This window comes from Kogia breviceps, chromosome 15 (assembly GCF_026419965.1).
Source record: "Kogia breviceps isolate mKogBre1 chromosome 15, mKogBre1 haplotype 1, whole genome shotgun sequence".
Classification (NCBI taxonomy): Eukaryota; Metazoa; Chordata; class Mammalia; order Artiodactyla; family Physeteridae; genus Kogia; species Kogia breviceps.
In genome coordinates this window covers 65,600,942-65,619,451 of record NC_081324.1, presented here as the reverse complement: position 1 = coordinate 65,619,451, position 18,510 = coordinate 65,600,942, and the positions used below count along the sequence as shown (strand labels likewise).

General features: G+C 43.2%; 1 protein-coding gene across 1 annotated transcript in view; it reads left to right on the top strand.

Moving 5' to 3' along the window:
• LOC131742173 (sodium/glucose cotransporter 1-like) overlaps window positions 1–18,510 on the top strand; it is a 90,635-nt gene that overhangs the window by 60,582 nt on the left and 11,543 nt on the right. The window contains 4 exon segments of the mRNA XM_067014669.1: window positions 385–605; window positions 5,691–5,826; window positions 8,115–8,222; window positions 9,626–9,776. Coding sequence (XP_066870770.1) covers window positions 385–605; window positions 5,691–5,826; window positions 8,115–8,222; window positions 9,626–9,776 — 616 coding nt within the window.

Below are 18,510 nucleotides of genomic sequence, written 5' to 3'. Positions count from 1 at the left end.
AGCTCTGATTAGCCAGGCTTGGGTCCCAAGTCCATTCCTGATACATCAGCTGCCCAGGTGACGGGGAACATTGGCCAGGCCTGGGTCACATGCCAGATCGGAATTAGTGGTAGGTAGTTTGACGAGGCCCACCTAACTCATATAGGGCGGGATGCAGCTGGAAGAGGGGTTCTGTCCCCAGAAGCAGGAGGATGGGGTGCCAGGCATATGACCACCAGTGTCCACTGTACTCTTCTTTTTCTTTGGAGGAGATGGTGTCTTTTCTTAGGTACATACAGTCTTGGCTATTTGCCAGTCCATTGTGTCTCACTTTGCAATCTTGGTTCTTCAGGCATGTGTTATTGTGCAGTTTAAGGTACTGACCAACTGTATGGTGTTTTCAAGCCTTTAAGGAGGTGGGAGGATACCAGGAGCTACAGCATAAGTACATGGATGCTAAGCCCACCCTCATCCGTGAAGGAAACTGGACCGCCCAGCCGGAATGCTTCATTCCTCATCTGGATTCTTTCCATGTCTTCCAAGATCCCATCACTGGAGACATACCCTGGCCTGGAGTCATCTTTGGCATCTCCACCCTCTCCTTGTACTACTGGTGCACTGACCAGGTAACTAGATGCGCTGCGCTGCGCTGACGGGCCTGCCCTGGGGGCTGGGGGTTGGAGGTCTCTGCAGTCTCTGCAGCCACAGGCAGACTTCCCTCCCAGCCTTGTGTAGTGCCCAAATGTAGTTCAGGACCACGTTCTGTCTGAAAGGGGTCTCTCGGGACTTCCCTGGCGGTCCAGTGGTTAAGACTTCACCTTCCAATGCAGGGGGTACGGGTTCGATCCTTGGTCAGGGCGCTAAGATCCCACATGCCTCATGGCCAAAAAACCAAAACATAGAACAGAAGCAATATTGTAACAAGTTCAATAAAGACTTTAAAAATGGTGCACATCAAAAAAATCTTTAGAAAAATAAAAGGGGTTCCCCCTCCAGTCCTGTCTATAACAGAGCACTTTTCATTTTTTCCTCCCTCTCATTATCTACAAAGCACAATGTTTGCACATGAAAAATATATGTCAGTTCACCCAAATTGAGTCTAGAAATTAAATACCACTAATCAGTATTTCAGTTGGACTTTTTAAAGACTCAAGCTTATGCTAAAAATTATATGAGTCTCTATCAATGGTTGTTAATGAAATAAACTGTGAAATATTCATACAGTAGAAAGCCAATATAGAAATAAAAAGGAAGTACAGCTACACACCGTAGCATGGATGAATCTTTAAAGCATGATACCAAATAAAAGAAGCTAAACACAGAAGACTAGGTGCTGTGTGATTACATTTATATAAAGCTTAACACAGGCAATGCTAAGTTATGTTGTTTAGGTATACACAACTACGTAGCAAAAAATTGTAAAGAAAAAGCAAGGAGGAAATAAAATAGTCATTAAAGCGATCATTCCTGAAGCAAGGGAGAAGGTTGAGGTTAAAAAGAGGCACATGTAACGGTGTTGTTCACAATCATTAAAAAGTGGAAACAACCCAAATATCCACCAACAAATGAATGAATAAACAAAATGTGTAACCATGTGTTGGAATATTATTCAGCCATAAAAAGGAATGAAGTACAGATACATGCTATACCTTGGATGAATCTCAAAAACATTATGCTAAGTGAAAGAAGCCAGACACAAAAGGTCACCTATTGTATGATTCCTTTTATATGAAATATCCAGAACAGGCAAACCCATGGAGACAGAAATCCAATTAGTACTTCCCAGGGGAGGAGGGCTGGAGAGTGGCTGCTTCATGGGCCTGGGTGTTCTTCTGGATTATGAAGAAGCTGTGATGCTGGAGAGAGGTGGATGTGATGCAACACTGGGGATGCGCTAAATGCTGCAGAATTGTTCACTTTAAAATGGTTAATTACATGTTATGTGAATTTCACCTCAGTTGTTTAAAAGAGCCCTGGAGAGAGGCTTCTGGGGTACCTCAGTGTTGCTCCTCTTTTTTAAATTTTTAATTAATTTTGTTCCACAGCCATCAGTGAGTTTTTTCATACATTTCTAAATCAGTTAGATTCTTTGTTACATTCTGTATGCCAGCCTTTGAGTGTTGCACCTCTTGACTTGGTGTTTCCGTGGTGTGCCCTGTAATGTGCTACATCATGTTCATGTGTTATAGCACAATAAAAAGGGTTTAAACCTTTTGTGGAAGGAGAAGATGCCACAAATAGCTAACCCAAGTTTGAAAATGAAGAACAAAGGGGGAAAACTTGCCGGACCAGATATTTAAACTTTGATGAAGTGGCACTAATACAAGCAGTTTGAAATTCCCAGGAATAGACATATAGACTAACAGAACAGAATAAAGAGTTCAGAGACAGACTCATGTACTTAGAGGAATTTAATATGTGTTCAAGGAGGCTCCACAAAGCAACAACAGAGATACATACTCTTCGATGTTGTTTAAAAAAAACAAAATCAAAACCCAGCTTACTATCTGGAATAACAAAGCTTCATCCCCACCTAACACTTACACAGAAGTGGACTTCAGATGAATTAAAGACTTAAATGTGCAAAGTAAACCTGTACTACAATAAGGCAAGGTAACGCTAGTGAGTACTTTTGAGTTGTGGGGAGTGTAAATCATATCGGTTTGATCACATTACACATAAGGCCTTTTTAACAAAGATGCTCTAGACAAAGTTGATGGATGGTGGGCTAGAGAAGAATATCAGAATGTTTATAATGAACAGGAGACTAATAGCAACCACAAGAAAAAGGAGCTCCAATAGCCATGCGGGAAAAAGATAATGAGAGGCAATTTGTAGAAAAGGAAATGCAAACAAACATAAATACTAACAAGCATATAACGCAGTGTTATCAGGGAAGTGCAATGTAAAACCACAATGAGACTGGCAAAAATTAGAAAGCTTGATGATGTCAAGTGTTGAGGAGGACACGGATGTTTAGGAATCCTCTTGCATTTCTGGTGAGAGTGCAAACGGGGCATGTGTTCTGGAGGGTGATCTGGCAATGCTGATTAAAGTCAAATATATTGTACTCTGTGACCAATTGGTGATGTTCCTCAGAAACTACCCAAAATCCTCATCCAAGTAAGGGACCATATGTGAGGCCTTGATCACAGTGTTGATTGTGCCAGGTACTGAGGTGGGTGGATGAGATGGGGGTGGGATGGGAGTGGGGGATACCACTGAGGGCTGCTGTGCAGCCGTGAGAAGCCGTGGAGCCACCGTACAAGGAGTGGAACTGATGGAGCTTTAACGTGTGCTGAGCGGAGGTCCAGGAAACAAGATGAGGCCCAGAGCCCAGCACACAGGCGTGATCTGTAATGCAGCCACAGTGTTGTTATTTGTATTCTTCCCCTCTGCTTATTATGTGTCTAATTATGCTGCTTTATGTCAGTGACAAGAAAAGTCTTTCTGTAAAAATTAGAAAACAGGGTGGAATCAAACCACCACAACCAAGAAACCCTTCCATCAGAAATGATCAGTTAGATTTCAAACTCAAACTTCTGGAAATGAAAAATATTCTTATTGTAATGTAAAACTGAGTAACTGTTAGAATAACAGATTAAACATAGCTGAAGGAAAAAAGTAGTAACCTAGAAGAGAGAACTGAAGAAATTGCCCAGAAAGCACAAAAATGGAAAGTGTGATAGAGAGACAACGTGACATGGAAGACAGGATTAAAATACATCCTATTGGAGTTCCAGGAGAAAAGGGGAGAAGCAATATTTGAAGAGAAAGTGGCTGAGAATTTTTATAGCCGTTAAAAGAACAGGACTCATCAGATTCAGGAATCACAGTGAATCCCAAGCAAATCTACACAAAGGCACCTCCTGATGAAGTTTCAGAACATGAAAGACGAGGAGACTGAAAGCCGCCTGAGAGAAAAGATCCCTCTTATAGAAGAAGACAGGTACACCCCCAACAGACTGCTCGGCGGCAGCAGTGTAACCCAAGGCAGAGGAGTAAACTTTTCAAAGTACTGAGGAAAATGTCCACTTTCAATTACGTGCCCAGCTAACTATTACTCAGTAGCAAGGGCAAAATAAAGGCATAACCTTCCCTAGAGACTGAATGACATGCATAAAGGAAAAGGAGGTCCTGGTAAGCAGGAGGGACAGTTAGAGAAGCCGGCCGGCATGTGCGCAGATCTGAAGCATTGGCTGAAAATCACCATAATTCTGCACACAGGAAGTAACACAGGACAGAGCTAAAATATCAGACCATAATTAGAGTTAAATCTGTCTATGGACCTTAAATTGTTCAAAAGGGCACAGATACTGATTTACTTTAGACCTGAAGTTGTATCCATGTTAAAATTTTAAGGGTAATTATTAAAAGCATAAAGTAGAATCTCTAACTTCCTAACTAGTAAAGAAAATGATTTAAGAAAAAATTTTAATTAAAAAAGAGACAAACTGACCAAAGGAAAATTGTTTTCCTTTGGCCCACTACCATTTTTAAACAAGAAATCGTCCCTTGCCCCGCTTTGTAATATATGACAACCTATGAAAGTGCTTGGGGCTTTCTGCGTGGAATAATTTCATGCCCCTACGACTATCCTGTCCTCAGAATAAGAGTTGGCTACTGCTCTGGCCCTGTTCCTTCATCCCCTCCCTTAGAGACCATCTCTTCTGTGTGCAGAGCTAAGCAAAGACCAGGAAGTGCAGCCTGGCTGCCCACCTGCTCAGCAGAGGCCCCCAGGCACCCCTAGAGGCTGTCAGCAGGATGCCCACAGGCCCACTGAGAAGCAGTGCCTGCTTATATGAGGCAGGACCACTTTGGGGTTCTTCCTCCTATTAATAAATAATGCATTTGGGAAAGAAAGAATGCATTAAAGAAGAACATGAAAATCCTACCTGTCAATCCTACTATCCCAGGATTAACCTCTATTGTCATGTTGGTTTATTCCTGTGGACTTTTTCTAGGTATAGAGTCGAGGTGTGTGTGCTATTGTATCCTGTGCCTTTTTGTTACTGTCACACTATGAGCATTTTTTCACATTATTTAAATATTCTTTGAGAACGTAATTTTAATGCATACAGAGTACTGCATTGTCTTGATGCACTGGACCATGTCTTTATGTTCTTTCTTAAGTGCTTCTCCATCTGCCCGCTATACCATTCTGCTCGGGCTGAGTGCACACCGCCTCTTACAGCAGGAGCACCATGAAAGGGGGTGTGAAGCATCTCCCAGGAAACTTTGCATGTTAAGGTCTACAGTGGTTCATTTCCACTTGGACAAGTGAAACTGGTCCCAGTTCTAAACACTCATTTGTTACCGGGGACCAACCTGTGCTTGGATTGATATCACAAGGGCAGAGACGGTCTGTGGCCTCTAGAAGGGAGTCTCGTCCTTGCCAGGGTGCAGCTTGTAAGCACTGTGCTGCTGTGATTGGTGTGTAGTGCTAGCAATGAGGCCAAGGTCAGGCCACTCTCCTCCCCTCTGGCAGCTGTGCACTGAGCAAAACGTGTGCATTGGTCACACGTGCCTCCTCTGGCCCTGCATGCCCGGAGACACCTGGGTGATTGGGGTGAGCAGTGGGCACCCCCCCCTCCGAGGGCACACCCTGCTGCTCCTGCAGGTCACAGTTGTCCTATCTGTGCCGAGGCAGCCCGGGCTTGATACCCTCTGAGAAAGCCCCCCCTGCCTCCCCACCTGTGTTTCCTCGGCAGATTTTTGTCCAGGGCTGCCTGGCAGGGAAGAACGTGTCTCATGTGAAAGGCGTCTGTGTCCTGTGTGGATACCTGAAGCTGCTGCCCATGTTCAGCATAGTGATGCCGGGGATGATCAGCCGCGTCCTGTACACAGGTAATTCTTGCTCTGCTGTGTTCACACTGATCTTCTCCTCTCTTAGGCATCTACATCTAGGGAGCATAAGGTTATCAGGTCTCCTGCTGGGGAGACTGCCGGGGCTGAGGTGCCCCAGATTGCTTTCTTGGGAGCTCATGGATTTAGATTAGGGATGTGGCTGAGCAGAAGTCTGGCAGGGACCATGGATGTAGGTGGCAAGAGAGGAATTGCAGAGAGACAAGTTCAGGCGGGGATGAGCCAGCCGACGCTCCCTGCAGTGGCCAGTCTCTGCGTGGCGTTGAGGCATGGTCCATGGGGAGGTCAGCTGTTCCCCCTGCACTGCAGGCACCGTCCTGCGGGCACTCCTGGGTGCCAGGCATCGTGCTCGGATGTGACCAATGCCAGCACTGCTCTCACAGCCCCAGTTTTGGCACGTCGATGGAACCCCCAAAGCAGGTGTAGCCCTGAGGCCCACGTTCTTTCTGTTAAGTGCTATGAGAACGTCCCTGCTGCACTTAATGAGCTGTCATAATTTCATGGATGTCCCTCATCCCCGTTTCAGCCTTGTTTTACTAGGTGTACTGCCTCTCGGTACCAGATTTGTTTATTCATTAAACCTTTATGGAGCACATACTCAGATGGTGCAGCCACATGGGCAAAGCAGGCGGCTTCCACGGAGTCTTCTGCCTCAGTGCTTGACAAGGCCAAGCAGAGAGTGAAGCACTTTTTATTGCGAAGCAACATGTGCAGTAGATGTCTCTAACCCTAATCCATCCTTCAGTCTGCCTCTTTTTTAACCCTGATTCCTTTCCAGTTTCAACAGAGAGGAGCGCTCCGTTCCAACATCCCAGATTTGGTCTTTGGCTGTCAGGCAGCTCTTTCTGGGGTCTCTTAGGTGGTGCCTCCTCCTAGGTTAGAAAATAGGCCCCTGTGCTCGCTAGGACCCCAGAGTTGCCTGCACTTGGCGGCCCTGCCTCCCCAGCCCCACTTCACCTCACAGCCCACCCCACCCACTGAGGAGGAAGGCTGGGCAAAACCACATGTCTCTTGGCCTCTAGAAGTGGCTGAGGGAGGAGCGAGAAGAGCGGGCCTCAGGAAGCACACGCCCCCAGCTTCTGACCACCAGGTGAATAGAGTTGGTGGGCTGCCCTTGGGAGAGCCGTCAGGGTGGGGAAGGGCCCAGGACCACTTGTCCCCCATCCTCAGAAATGGCCAGACTCACAGACTGTTTATACACACTCATAGAGAGCGGTTTAGCACAAAAACTGCACCTGCCCACATTCCTGGGAGAATATACCTTTCCAGTAACCCAAACACTCCTGGTCCTAGATTCTGGGTCTCTCCCGTGGCCAGAGCCAGGGACCAGACACCCGCAAGGTGTGATTCTGCTAGTCAGGTTTTCCTTGGGGGCACTGTATTAGTTGGGGCTCTTGATTGAAAATGACGTGCACTTTTAGCTCCTCTTTCCTCCGAGCTGGTGTCCTCGCAGTCTGTCTGATGGCAGATGACCACCAGCATCACCAGCATTCCACCCTCCAGCCCAATGACCCCCAGAAAGAGTGTTTCCTTTTTGCTCTCCCAGCAGAAATCCCAGGGGAGTCCCGTGAGCTCACTTGGGTGACAGGGACCAGTCATCGTGGCCAAGGGGAAGGTGTTTCCAGAATGGCCAGGTGGCCCCTGGGCCCCTCCCAAACCATGCTGAAGGAGACTGAGGGCCTGCTCGCAGGTCAGGGGGAGGGAGAGCAGACAGAGGAAAAGCTGCCCCCCTTAGTTTTCCTGATGTCCCCAGTGAAACCCCTTGCTCTCCACGTAAACCCAGGCCCTTCCTGCCTCTTCCTAGTCTACCTTGATTCGTTGTTTTGGTTTTTTTCTCAGATGGTAACTTTTTATCTGTTATTTAAGCTCTTGAAGGCCTATCACATTCCCTCCTTTACTTCTCTTTGTCCAAATTTCTCCCCAAATACTCTGAAATAACACCCCTACGGGGCTAAGGGAGTAAGGTCATGAGTGGCTCACCCATCAGTGTGTGGATGAATCATCGTTTGCTTTCCTGACACCTGGCTGGGATCATTGAATGACTTGTCGAGGTCACAGGACTTGCTTTGGGTCAAGCAGTGAACTGGCAGAAGCAACAACCCGCTGACTCCCGGGGCCTGACCCCCAGCTCCTGATGCACGTGTGGGGTCACAAATTGGAGACCAAAATCTGCCATCCACACCTGGTTCCTAATTTGCTTCCCTTTCCCTGAGCTCAGATTTTAGTGCTCAAGGGCCACATGCTGGTGTGACCCTTGTCTCTCTTTGAAGATAAAGTGGCGTGTGTTGTGCCTTCAAAGTGTGAAAAGTACTGTGGCGCCAGAACTGGCTGCAGACCCCTCACCTACCCCATGCTGGTGGTGGAGCTGCTGCCCAGTGGTAAGAAGTGGAGCTGCGAGTGGACGGTCAGGAGTGAGGGCCCTGTTGGAAGCATAGACTGTGGGAGGGGCCCTCGGCGTCCCAGGAGCCTTGCGACCTCCTATTCCTTTCTCTCTCCTCTCTCTCTCTCTCTCTCTCTCTCTTTCTTTCTCTTGCTCTTTCGGGCACACGCTCAGGCCCAGCCTCTGCTCGCCCTTTGCATGGTCCCCTCCCTGCAGAACCAACGCCTCTGCTCCTCGCTGCCTCAGATGGGCGCTTGGCATTGTTCTAGTCTGTGGGGATAAAGAGGGGAGCGAGACCGCATCCTGCTCTCAAGGAGTTCAGTCCAGTGGGACAGGCAGGGTCATGGCTTTCGTCTCACCCACTTCCCCACATCCCAGGGAAATGGGCAAACAAACAGTACAGTCTTTTTAAATTCCGTATTAGCTCTGAGGATAAATAGGCTAGTAATGTTGAGACATTCCCATAGAATACAATGTAGATAGACCCCAACTGAGGGAAGCACCAACCATCCCACATTTCAGGAAGGGGGTTGCCCAGCACCCGGGGCTGCAGCCCAGGGCCGGGGCACTTGAAGCCAGGCCAATCCAAGAACTCTAGTCTTGGCCTGGCCTGAGTACCTACTGAATACAGTGAGGCCTCCTGCGCGAGCCCTGTTACCCTTGGGCTCTCCCAACTACACATGGGAATCTCCCAGCAAAGCCGCTGCCGCCCAGTGGCCTTGCAGGTCAGAAGCCTAGACTGTTATGTTTATAGGTAACACTTGTTGAGAGCTTGCTCTGTGTTGGACATTGTGTTAACCCATCTTCTTACTATATCTTAATCTTAACAACAGTCTGTGCAGTAGGTACTTTTTTTTTTTTTTTTTGTGGTACGCGGACCTCTCCCGTTGCAGAGCACAGGCTCCGGACGCACAGGCTCAGCGGCCATGGCTCAAGGGCCCAGCCGCTTCGCGGCATGTGGGATCTTCCTGGACCAGGGCACGAACCCGCGTCCCCTGCATTTGCAGGCGGACTCTCAACCACTGTGCCACCAGGGAAGCCCTGTAGTAGGTACTTTTATACCCACCTTACAGATGGGGACACTGAAGCACAAGGAGCCACATCATCTGTAAAAGGGGACAGCACTTGTGTCCTTCTCACAGGACTGTAGGGAGATCGTCAGGCTGATGCCTGAAGAGGTGCTCCAGCCCAGAGTAAGCACTCCCATTATTATATAAAGACACAGCAGCCAGCTAGCAAGGCTCGTCACAGAGCAAGGGCAGCTATAATGCACTGATCTATCTTAGATGGACTGCCACTCCGAACAAAATTTACTATGCGGGAATGTTCCTCAGGAGGCCTAAGGTGTCTCCTGGCACAGCCAGAGAGCTGGAGGCCCAGGAAGTGTTCCTTTTCTTCCAGGCATTCCAGGCTTGATGGTGTCTGCACTCTGGGCCTCTCTCATGTCCTCCCTGACTTCTGTTTTCAGCGGTGCCAGTGCCGTGTTCACAATGGACATCTACACCCAGATACAGCCAATGGCCACTGAAAAGGAACTCATGCTAACAGGAAGGTGAAGGATTCCTTTAATTGCATGAGTTACTGCCATCAATTAATCGATGCCCACAAATGTCATTATGTGAAAAATGTAGTCTCTAATGCTGCATATAGAGTTATCTTGTTTATATACAGCATGGTGGTGTTTTGTTTTTTGCAGTTTTGCGGTGAAGATGTATTGCTTTTATTTTATTTTATTTTTATAAATTTATTTATTTTTGGCTGCGTTGGGTCTTCGTTGCTGTGAATGGGCCTTCTCTAGTTGTGGCGAGCAGGGGCTACTCTTCAGTGCAGTGCGCAGGCTTCTCATTGTGGTGGCTTCTCTTGTTGTGGAGCACAGACTCTAGGCACGTGGGCTCACTAGTTGTGGCTCATGGGTTCTATAGCGCAGGCTCAGTAGTTGTGGCACGTGGGCTTAGTTGCTCCATGGAATGTGGGATCTTCCTGGACCAGAGTTTGAACCCATGTCCCCTTCACTGGCAGGCAGATTCTTAACCACTGTACCACCAGGGAAGTCCTGTATTGCTTTTATAATCACAAAGAAAATTGTTTCCATTTGGGAAAAAATTAAGTAGTAATCACAATGATAACAGATACATATTAATGTACCCCCCAAACTAGTCCTTGTGAGGAAGTGTATCTACATTATCTCGTTTTCTCTTTCAGTCCTCATGACAACCTTTAAAGGTAAGTTTTAGTTCTTATTCTCACTGTATAAATGGGGGGAGTGGCTCAGAGAAGGGAGTTGGTCTACCTGAGGTCACATGGAAAGCAGATCTCATCCATCTCAGGGCTGTGCCGTTAACCAGGAGGCCTCACATGCTAGGCATAAGGCAGGGAGTATGAATGTGTAAACACGTGGGCCTCATCGTCATTCTGTAGGGTTTCACACTGGCTGTCCGTGGACCACTTCCAGCCCACACACTTTGAACTTGGCCTACGTTACGCCTCAAATGCCTCCTTCATCCCATAGCAAGGTACATACTGCTCACTGTCTTATCTGTCTAACCCCTGCAAATTGAGTTTGCTTTACATTTTGATTAGCATTCCATTGTTTAAAAAGCACTTTTCTGAGAAACTTTAAGAAACAGGTAACAGTTTTATTTTTATTTAAATTTTTATAGAATGTAGGTGAAAAAGAGGAAGACTTAAATTCATTTCATAAAGCTCAAGATATTGATGCCAAAACTGAACAAATACAGCACAGAAAAAAATTAAAACTAAAGATTCATCTCACTTTTAAATACCAATGCAAAACTTGTAAATAAAATATTAGACACAAATCCAACAATATACTAAAATAATATTAAAAGAGTGACATCTCATTACCAACTGTGATTGTTTTCCAGAAATACAAGGATGGTTCAATATTAGGAAATGTAGTAACATTACTCACCATATTAATAAATCAAAGAGAAAAATCATATATATCTATTCAGATGATGAAAAGGTATTTGGTAAAATGGGTACCTTTCAACATGACAAAACATATCTGTATCACCCTAAAAGCCAAATCATGCCTAATGGAACTAGAACAAGACAAGAATGTCCCCCCCTTACTGCTATATTTATACTAATATATATGTAAAATAAAATGTATATATAAGTAGACCTAAATAGATATTTCTCCAAAGAAGATATACAGATTGCCAACAAACACATGGAAGAATGCTCAACATCACTAATCATTAGAGAAATGCAAATCAAAACCACAATGAGGGGCTTCCCTGGTGGCGCAGTGGTTGCGAATCTGCCTGCCAATGCAGGGGACGCGGGTTCAAGCCCTGGTCTGGGAAGATCCCACATGCCACGGAGCAACTGGGCCCATGAGCCACAACTACTGAGCCTGCACGTCTGGAGCCTGTGCTCTGCAACAAGAGAGGCCGCGACAGTGAGAGGCCCACGCACCGCAATGAAGAGGGGCCCCCGCTCGCCGCATAAAGAAAGCCCTCACACAGAAATGACCCAACATAGTCAAAATAAATAAATAAATAAATTTATTTTTTAAAAAAACAAACCACAATGAGGTATCACCTCACATGGGTCAGAATGGCCATCATCAAAAAATCTACAAACAGGGCTTCCCTGGTGGCGCAGTGGTTGAGAATCCACCTGCCGATGCAGGGGACGCAGGTTCGTGCCCCGGTCCGGGAAGATCCCACATGCCGCAGAGCAGCTGGGCCCATGAGCCATGGCCGCTGAGCCTGCGCGTCCGGAGCCTGTGCTCCGCAATGGGAGAGGCCACAACAGTGAGAGGCCCGCGTACCACAAAAAAAAAAAAAAAATCTACAAACAATAAATGCTGAAGAGGGTGTGGAGAAAAGGGAACCCTCTTGCACTGTTGGTGGGAATGTAAATTAATACAGCCACTACGGATAACAGTATGGATGTCCTTAAAAAACTAAAAATAGAACTACCATATGACCCAGCAATCTCACTGCTGGGCATATACCCTGAGAAAACTATAATTCAAAAAGGGATGTGTACCACAACGTTCATTGCACCACTATTTATATAGCCAGGGCATGGAAGCAACCTAAGTGTCCATGAACAGATGAATGGATGAAGATGTGGCACATATATATACAATGGAATATTACTCAGCCATAAAAAGAAACAAAACTGAGTTATTTGTAGTGAGGTGGATGGACCTAGAGTCTGTCATACAGAGTGAAGTAAGTCAGAAAGAAAAAAACAAATACCGTATGCTAACACATATATATGGAATCTTTTTAAAAAATGGTTCTGATTAACCTAGGAGCAGGACAGGAATAAAGACGCAGATGTAGAGGATGGACTTGAGGACACAGGGAGGGGGAAAGGTGAGCTGAGACGAAATGAGAGAGCAGCACTGACATATATACTACCAAATGTAAAATAGATAGCTAGTGGGAAGCAGCTGCATAGCAAAGGGAGAACAGCCTGGTGCTTTGTGACCACCTAGAGGGGTGGGATAGGGAGGGTAGGAGGAAGGTACAAGAGGGAGGGGAATGGGGATATATGTATACATATAGCTGATTCACTTTGTTATACAGCAGAAACTAACACAACATTGTAAAGCAATTATACTCCAATAAAGATGTTTAAAAAAAAAATTAGATCCACAGGTGAAGTTAGCAGACAAGGACTTTGAAATAACCTTGATTAATAGGTACAAGAAAATAGAGGGAAAGGTTTATAAAATAGATGAAAATAATTGGGAATTCTTCCAGAGAATTAGAATTTATAAAAATAAGGTCTAGAATTGAAAACTAAATATCTGAAATTAAGAACTCAATGAATTTGTTAGCAACTGATTGACTGTAGCAGAAGACACAGTTAGTGGCTTGAAAATGGATTAGTCAACAATATCCAAACTAAAGCACACAGGAGAAAAGGAAGATACTTGTGGAACACAGAAGAATAATATATATGTAATTGGAAATTATATATATATATACACACATTTATATATATGTGTGTGTATATATATATATGTAACTGTAGAAGCAATTTTGAGAAGATAATGGCCAAGAATGTCCCAAATATCTGGACAACTATCCAGAGATTCAAGAAATTCTGCAAATCACAGGCAGGATAAATACAAAGGAGACCATACCCAGGCCACATGATAGTGAAACTGCTGGAGACTGGAGATTAGAGAAGATCTTTTGAGCAGCCAGAAGAAAGTAAATCACATCACCTTCAAAAGAGCAACAGAGAGACTGATAGTAGAAGTTTCAACAGAAACTGTAAAAGCCAGGAGGCAGTAGAGTGACATCTTCAAGTGCTATAAAAACTGCCTACCTGGAATTCAATACCCATCAAAATAGCCTCCAGAGTGAAGGTGAAACAAACAGGTTTTCAGATAAATGCAGGTTGAGAGAATTTATTACAAAAGAATTTCACGATAAATACTAAAGCACGTTCTTTAGGCTGCAGGAAAATTATCCAGATGGAAGAATTGACCTTCAGAGAAGGATGAAGAGCACCAGAAAGGGTAAGTATGTGGGAAATAGAAGTGAGTGAGCGTTGACATAAATAAGAAAAAATGTCTATGGGATTAACAACATATGGAGGCAAACATATGCCAGTAATCCCAGAGAGAATGAGAAGGGGCTAAATGGAGCTTAAGTATTCTCAAGTTCTCTTGCTATTTGGGACGTGGTAAAAGTCAAAACTTGTACCAGACTGTGATATGTCAAGGATGCATGTAGTCTCTAGACTAAACAATATAAAAACAGTTCAAAAATGTTTAACAAGTAAAATATGGAATAACTAATAAGTCAAAAGAATAAAAAGAATGTGAAAGGTAGGTTAACTGGAAAACAATAGGATGGCTCCAAATATATCAGTAATTTCATGAAACAGAGATAGGAAGACTAAGTAGCTGAGTTAAAAGGTGAAGATTGTCAGAACTTTTTTTTTTTAACCAACTGTAATCTACGTAGAAGAGACACCTTCTTTCTTTTCCAGTTTTGTTGGGATAACATTGACATACAACATTGTATAAGTTTAAGGTGTACAATAATGATTCAATATATGTATATATTGTGAAATGATCACCACAAGTTTAGTTGACATCTATCACCTCACATAGTTAGGTTTTTTTTTTTCTTGTGAAAAGAACTTTTAAGATTTACTCTCTGGGCTTCCCTGGTGGCGCAGTGGTTGAGAGTCTGCCTGCCGATGCAGGGGACGCGGGTTCATGCCCCAATCTGGGAAGATCCCACATGCTGCGGAGCGCCTGGGCCCGTGAGCCATGGCCACTGAGCCTGCGCGTCCAGAGCCTGTGCTCCGCAACAGGAGAGGCCACAATAGTGAGAGGCCCGCGTACAGCAAAAAAAAAAAAAAAAAAAGATTTACTCTCTTAAAAAAAAATTTACTCTCTAAGCAACTTTCAAATATACAACGTACAAATACACAATCCTGTGTTGTTAACTACAGTTACCATGCTGTACCTTATGTCCCCAGAACCTATTTATCTTTTGACTGGAAGTTTGTACCTTTTGACCACCTTCACCCATTCCCCCGACACCCATCCCCAGTCTGCTCTCTTCTTCTATGAATTCAGGGTTTTTTTAGATTCTACATATAAGTGAGACCATACAATACTTGTCTTTCTCTGTCAGACTTATTTCACTTAGTATAATGACCTAAAGGTTGTCACAAAAGGGAGGATTTCTTTCTTTTTTGTGGCCGAACAATATTCCAGTGTGTATATGTACCACATCTTCTTTAACCATTCATGTGTTAATGAACACTTTGGTTGTTTCTATGTCTTGGCTATTATAAATAGTGTAAAGGGTGCAGAGGTCTCTTCAAGATAGTGATCTTTTTTCCTTTGGATATGTACCCAGAAGTGGAATTGCTGAATCATGTGGTAGTTCTGTTTTCAGTTTCTTGAGGAACCTTCATACTGTTTTCCACAGTGGCCACACCAGTTTACACTCCCACCAACAGTGCACAAGGGTTCCCTTTTCTCCATATCCTCACCAGCACTTGTTATCTCTTGTCTTTTTGATGATAGCCATTCTAACAGGTATGAAATGGTATCTCATTTTGATTTTGATTTGCATTTCCCTGATTAGTGATGTTGAGCACCTTTTCATGTACCTATTGGCCATTTGAATATCTTCTTTGGAAAAATGTCTATCAGGCCCTTTGTCCATTTTTAAAATTCTATTATTATGTTGTTGTTGTTATTGTTGTTATTAAAGTTCTCTGAGTTCCTTAGACAGCTAAGGAACTACCAACCCTTCAACAGATGTGTGGTTTGCAAATATTTTCTCCCATTCTGTAGGTTGCCTTTTCATTTTGTTGATTGTTTCTTTGACTGTGTGGAAGCTTTTCAGTTTGATGTTGTCTCACTTGTTTATTTATTTTTTAATAAATTTATTTGTTTATTCATTTTATTTAACTTTTTTTTTGGCCACATTTTGTCTTCGCTTGCATGCGGGTTTTCTCTAGATGCTGAGAGTGGGGGCTACTCTTTATTGCAGTGTGTGGGCTTCTCACTGTGGTGGCTTCTCTTGTTGCAGAGCACAGGCTCTAGGCATATGGGCTTCAGTAGTTGTGGCACACGGGCTTCAGTAGTTGGGGCTCATGGGCTCTAGAGTGCAGGCTCAGTAGTTGTGGTGCACAGGTTTAGTTGCTCCACGGCATGTGGGATCTTCCCGGACCAGGGCTTGAACCCGTGTCCCCTGCATTGGCAGGCAGATTCTTAACCACTGTGCCACCAGGGAAGCCCTCACTTGATTATTTTTGCTTCTGTTGCTTGGGATTTTGGTGTCATATCCAAAAAAAATCATTACCAAGACCAATGTCAAGGAGCTTATCCCCTATATTTTATTCTAGGAGTTTTATGGTTTCAGGTCTTATATTTAAATCTTTAATTCATTTTGAGTGGCATTAAGATAGGGTCTGGTTTCATCCTTTTGCATATGAACGTTCTATTTTCCCAGCACTATTTATTGAAAAGACTGTCTTTTCTTCATTGAGTTTTCTTGGCTCCCTTGTCAAATATTAGTTGACCATATATGTATGGCTTTATTTCTGGGCTCTAGATTCTGTTCCATTGGTTTATGTGTCTGTTTTTATGCCAGTACCATACTGTTTTGATTACTGTAGCTTTGTAATATAGTTCAAAATCAGTATGTGTGATGCATCCAGATTTGTTCTTCTTTCTTAGGGTTGCTTTGGCTATTCAGGATCTTTCGTGGTTCCAGATGAATTTTAGGATTATTTTTTTCTAATTCTGTAAAAGATTCCTTTGGAAATTTGATAAGGGTTGCATTGAATCTATAGATGGCTTTGGGTAGTGTGGACATTTTAACAATATTAATTCATCTGATCCATGAACACAAGATATCTTTCTATTTATTTGTGTTTTCTTCAATTTATTTTATCAGTGTCTTATAGTTTTCAATGTAGAGACCTTTTTTTTTTTTTTTTTTTTTTTTTTGCGGTACGCGGAGCTGTCACTGTTGTGGCCTCTCCTGTTGCGGAGCACAGGATCTGGACGTGCAGGCTCAGTGGCCATGGCTCACGGGCCCAGCCGCTCCGCGGCATGTGGGATCCTCCCGGACCGGGGCACGAACCCGTGTCCCCTGCATTGACAGGCGGACTCTCAACCACTGCGCCACCAGGGAAGCCCTGTAGAGACCTTTTATCTCCTTGGTTAAATTTATCCTAAGTATTTTATTGTTTTTGATGCTATCATAAATGGGATTGTTTTCTTTATTTTTTTCAGATAATTCATTGTTAGTATAAAGAAACACTACTGATTTTTGTATGTTAGTTTTGTATCCTGAAACTTTATTTGAAGAGAGACATCTTTAAGATTGAGGAAGGCTTAAAGAAAACATGAGAAAATACATACCATGCAAATATGAACATAGATGCAGAAAATTTTAACAAAATATTAGCAAACCAGGTCCAGCAACATAGAATAATGCACCATGACCATCTGGAGTTTATTCCAGGAATGCAAGCATAGTTTTTTTATTCAAAAATCAATCAATGTACTTGACCACCTTAACTGAAAACAGGAGAAAATTATATAGTCATCTTAATAGATAAAAATCATTCAAAATTTTAATACCTATTTTTTAGCAAATTAGAGAATTTAAAAGATCTTCTTTATTCTGACTTTTAAACATACATATTCTTTAAAACCTATAGCATTTATCATACTTAATGTTTATATTTGAAAATCTTTTCCCCTGAGATTGGGAACTAGACACTTCCATCCACTAAAGCCACTTTTCTTCAGCATTGTACTGGAGGTGCTACTCTGCAAAAAGGTGAAAAAAGGAAACAAATGTCATAAGGATAGAAAGGGAAGAAATGAAATTGTCATGAAAGACTTCATAGACAAACTTAAAATTTTAAAGTGAATTTAACAAGACTGTTAAAAGATCAAATACAAGAATTAATCATATTTTACACATTATACATATTACCATTTGTAGTGTCATTAAACCATATCAGATACCTAGGAATAAATCTCACAAAAGATATGAGAAAATTGCTGAAAATTACAAAGCATTGTTGAGAGAAATTAATGAGACCTAAGTATAGCAGGAATATACCATATCTGTGAATTAGAAGATTCAATAATGATAATGTTTGTTCTCCCCACATTATTCTACATGCTCAGAGTAATCCCAGTCAAAATGCAGTAACTTTTTTGTGTGCATGTAAAAATTGACAAACGAGTTCTAAAAGTAATATAGAAATGTGAAGAGCAGAGAATATCCAAGGCTGTTCTTGAAGATGAACAAAGCTGGAGGATTCATGCTAACAGATACCAATATCTGTTGTGAAGTGATACTAATTAGACAGTGTGGTTTTATTGCAGGGGTAGACAAATTAATGGAACAGAATACCAAAAACGGCACACAGGTATACAGTCATCTAATTCATGACAAAGATTACAGTACAGTGCAGTGGGGAAGGTGGTAAGGGGAGAAGGAATGATACTGGGTAATTTGGCTATTCCTGATAAAAAGAATATTGACTAACTCCCTTTACACAAAAATCTATTTCAGATGGACTGTGTATCTGAATGCAAAAGGTGAAACAATAAAGCTTTTATTTTTTAAAAGTGGTCAGCGTGACACCAGATTGCCAATCACATATCATGTGCATCAACAGTAGCTTTCTTAGCATGTCATAAATAAATTTTTGCATCATGTAGAATTGTGTTTACGTATCAGAATGCAAATACCAACATCTGATTTATAACTTTTGGCTCATATTCTGTAATC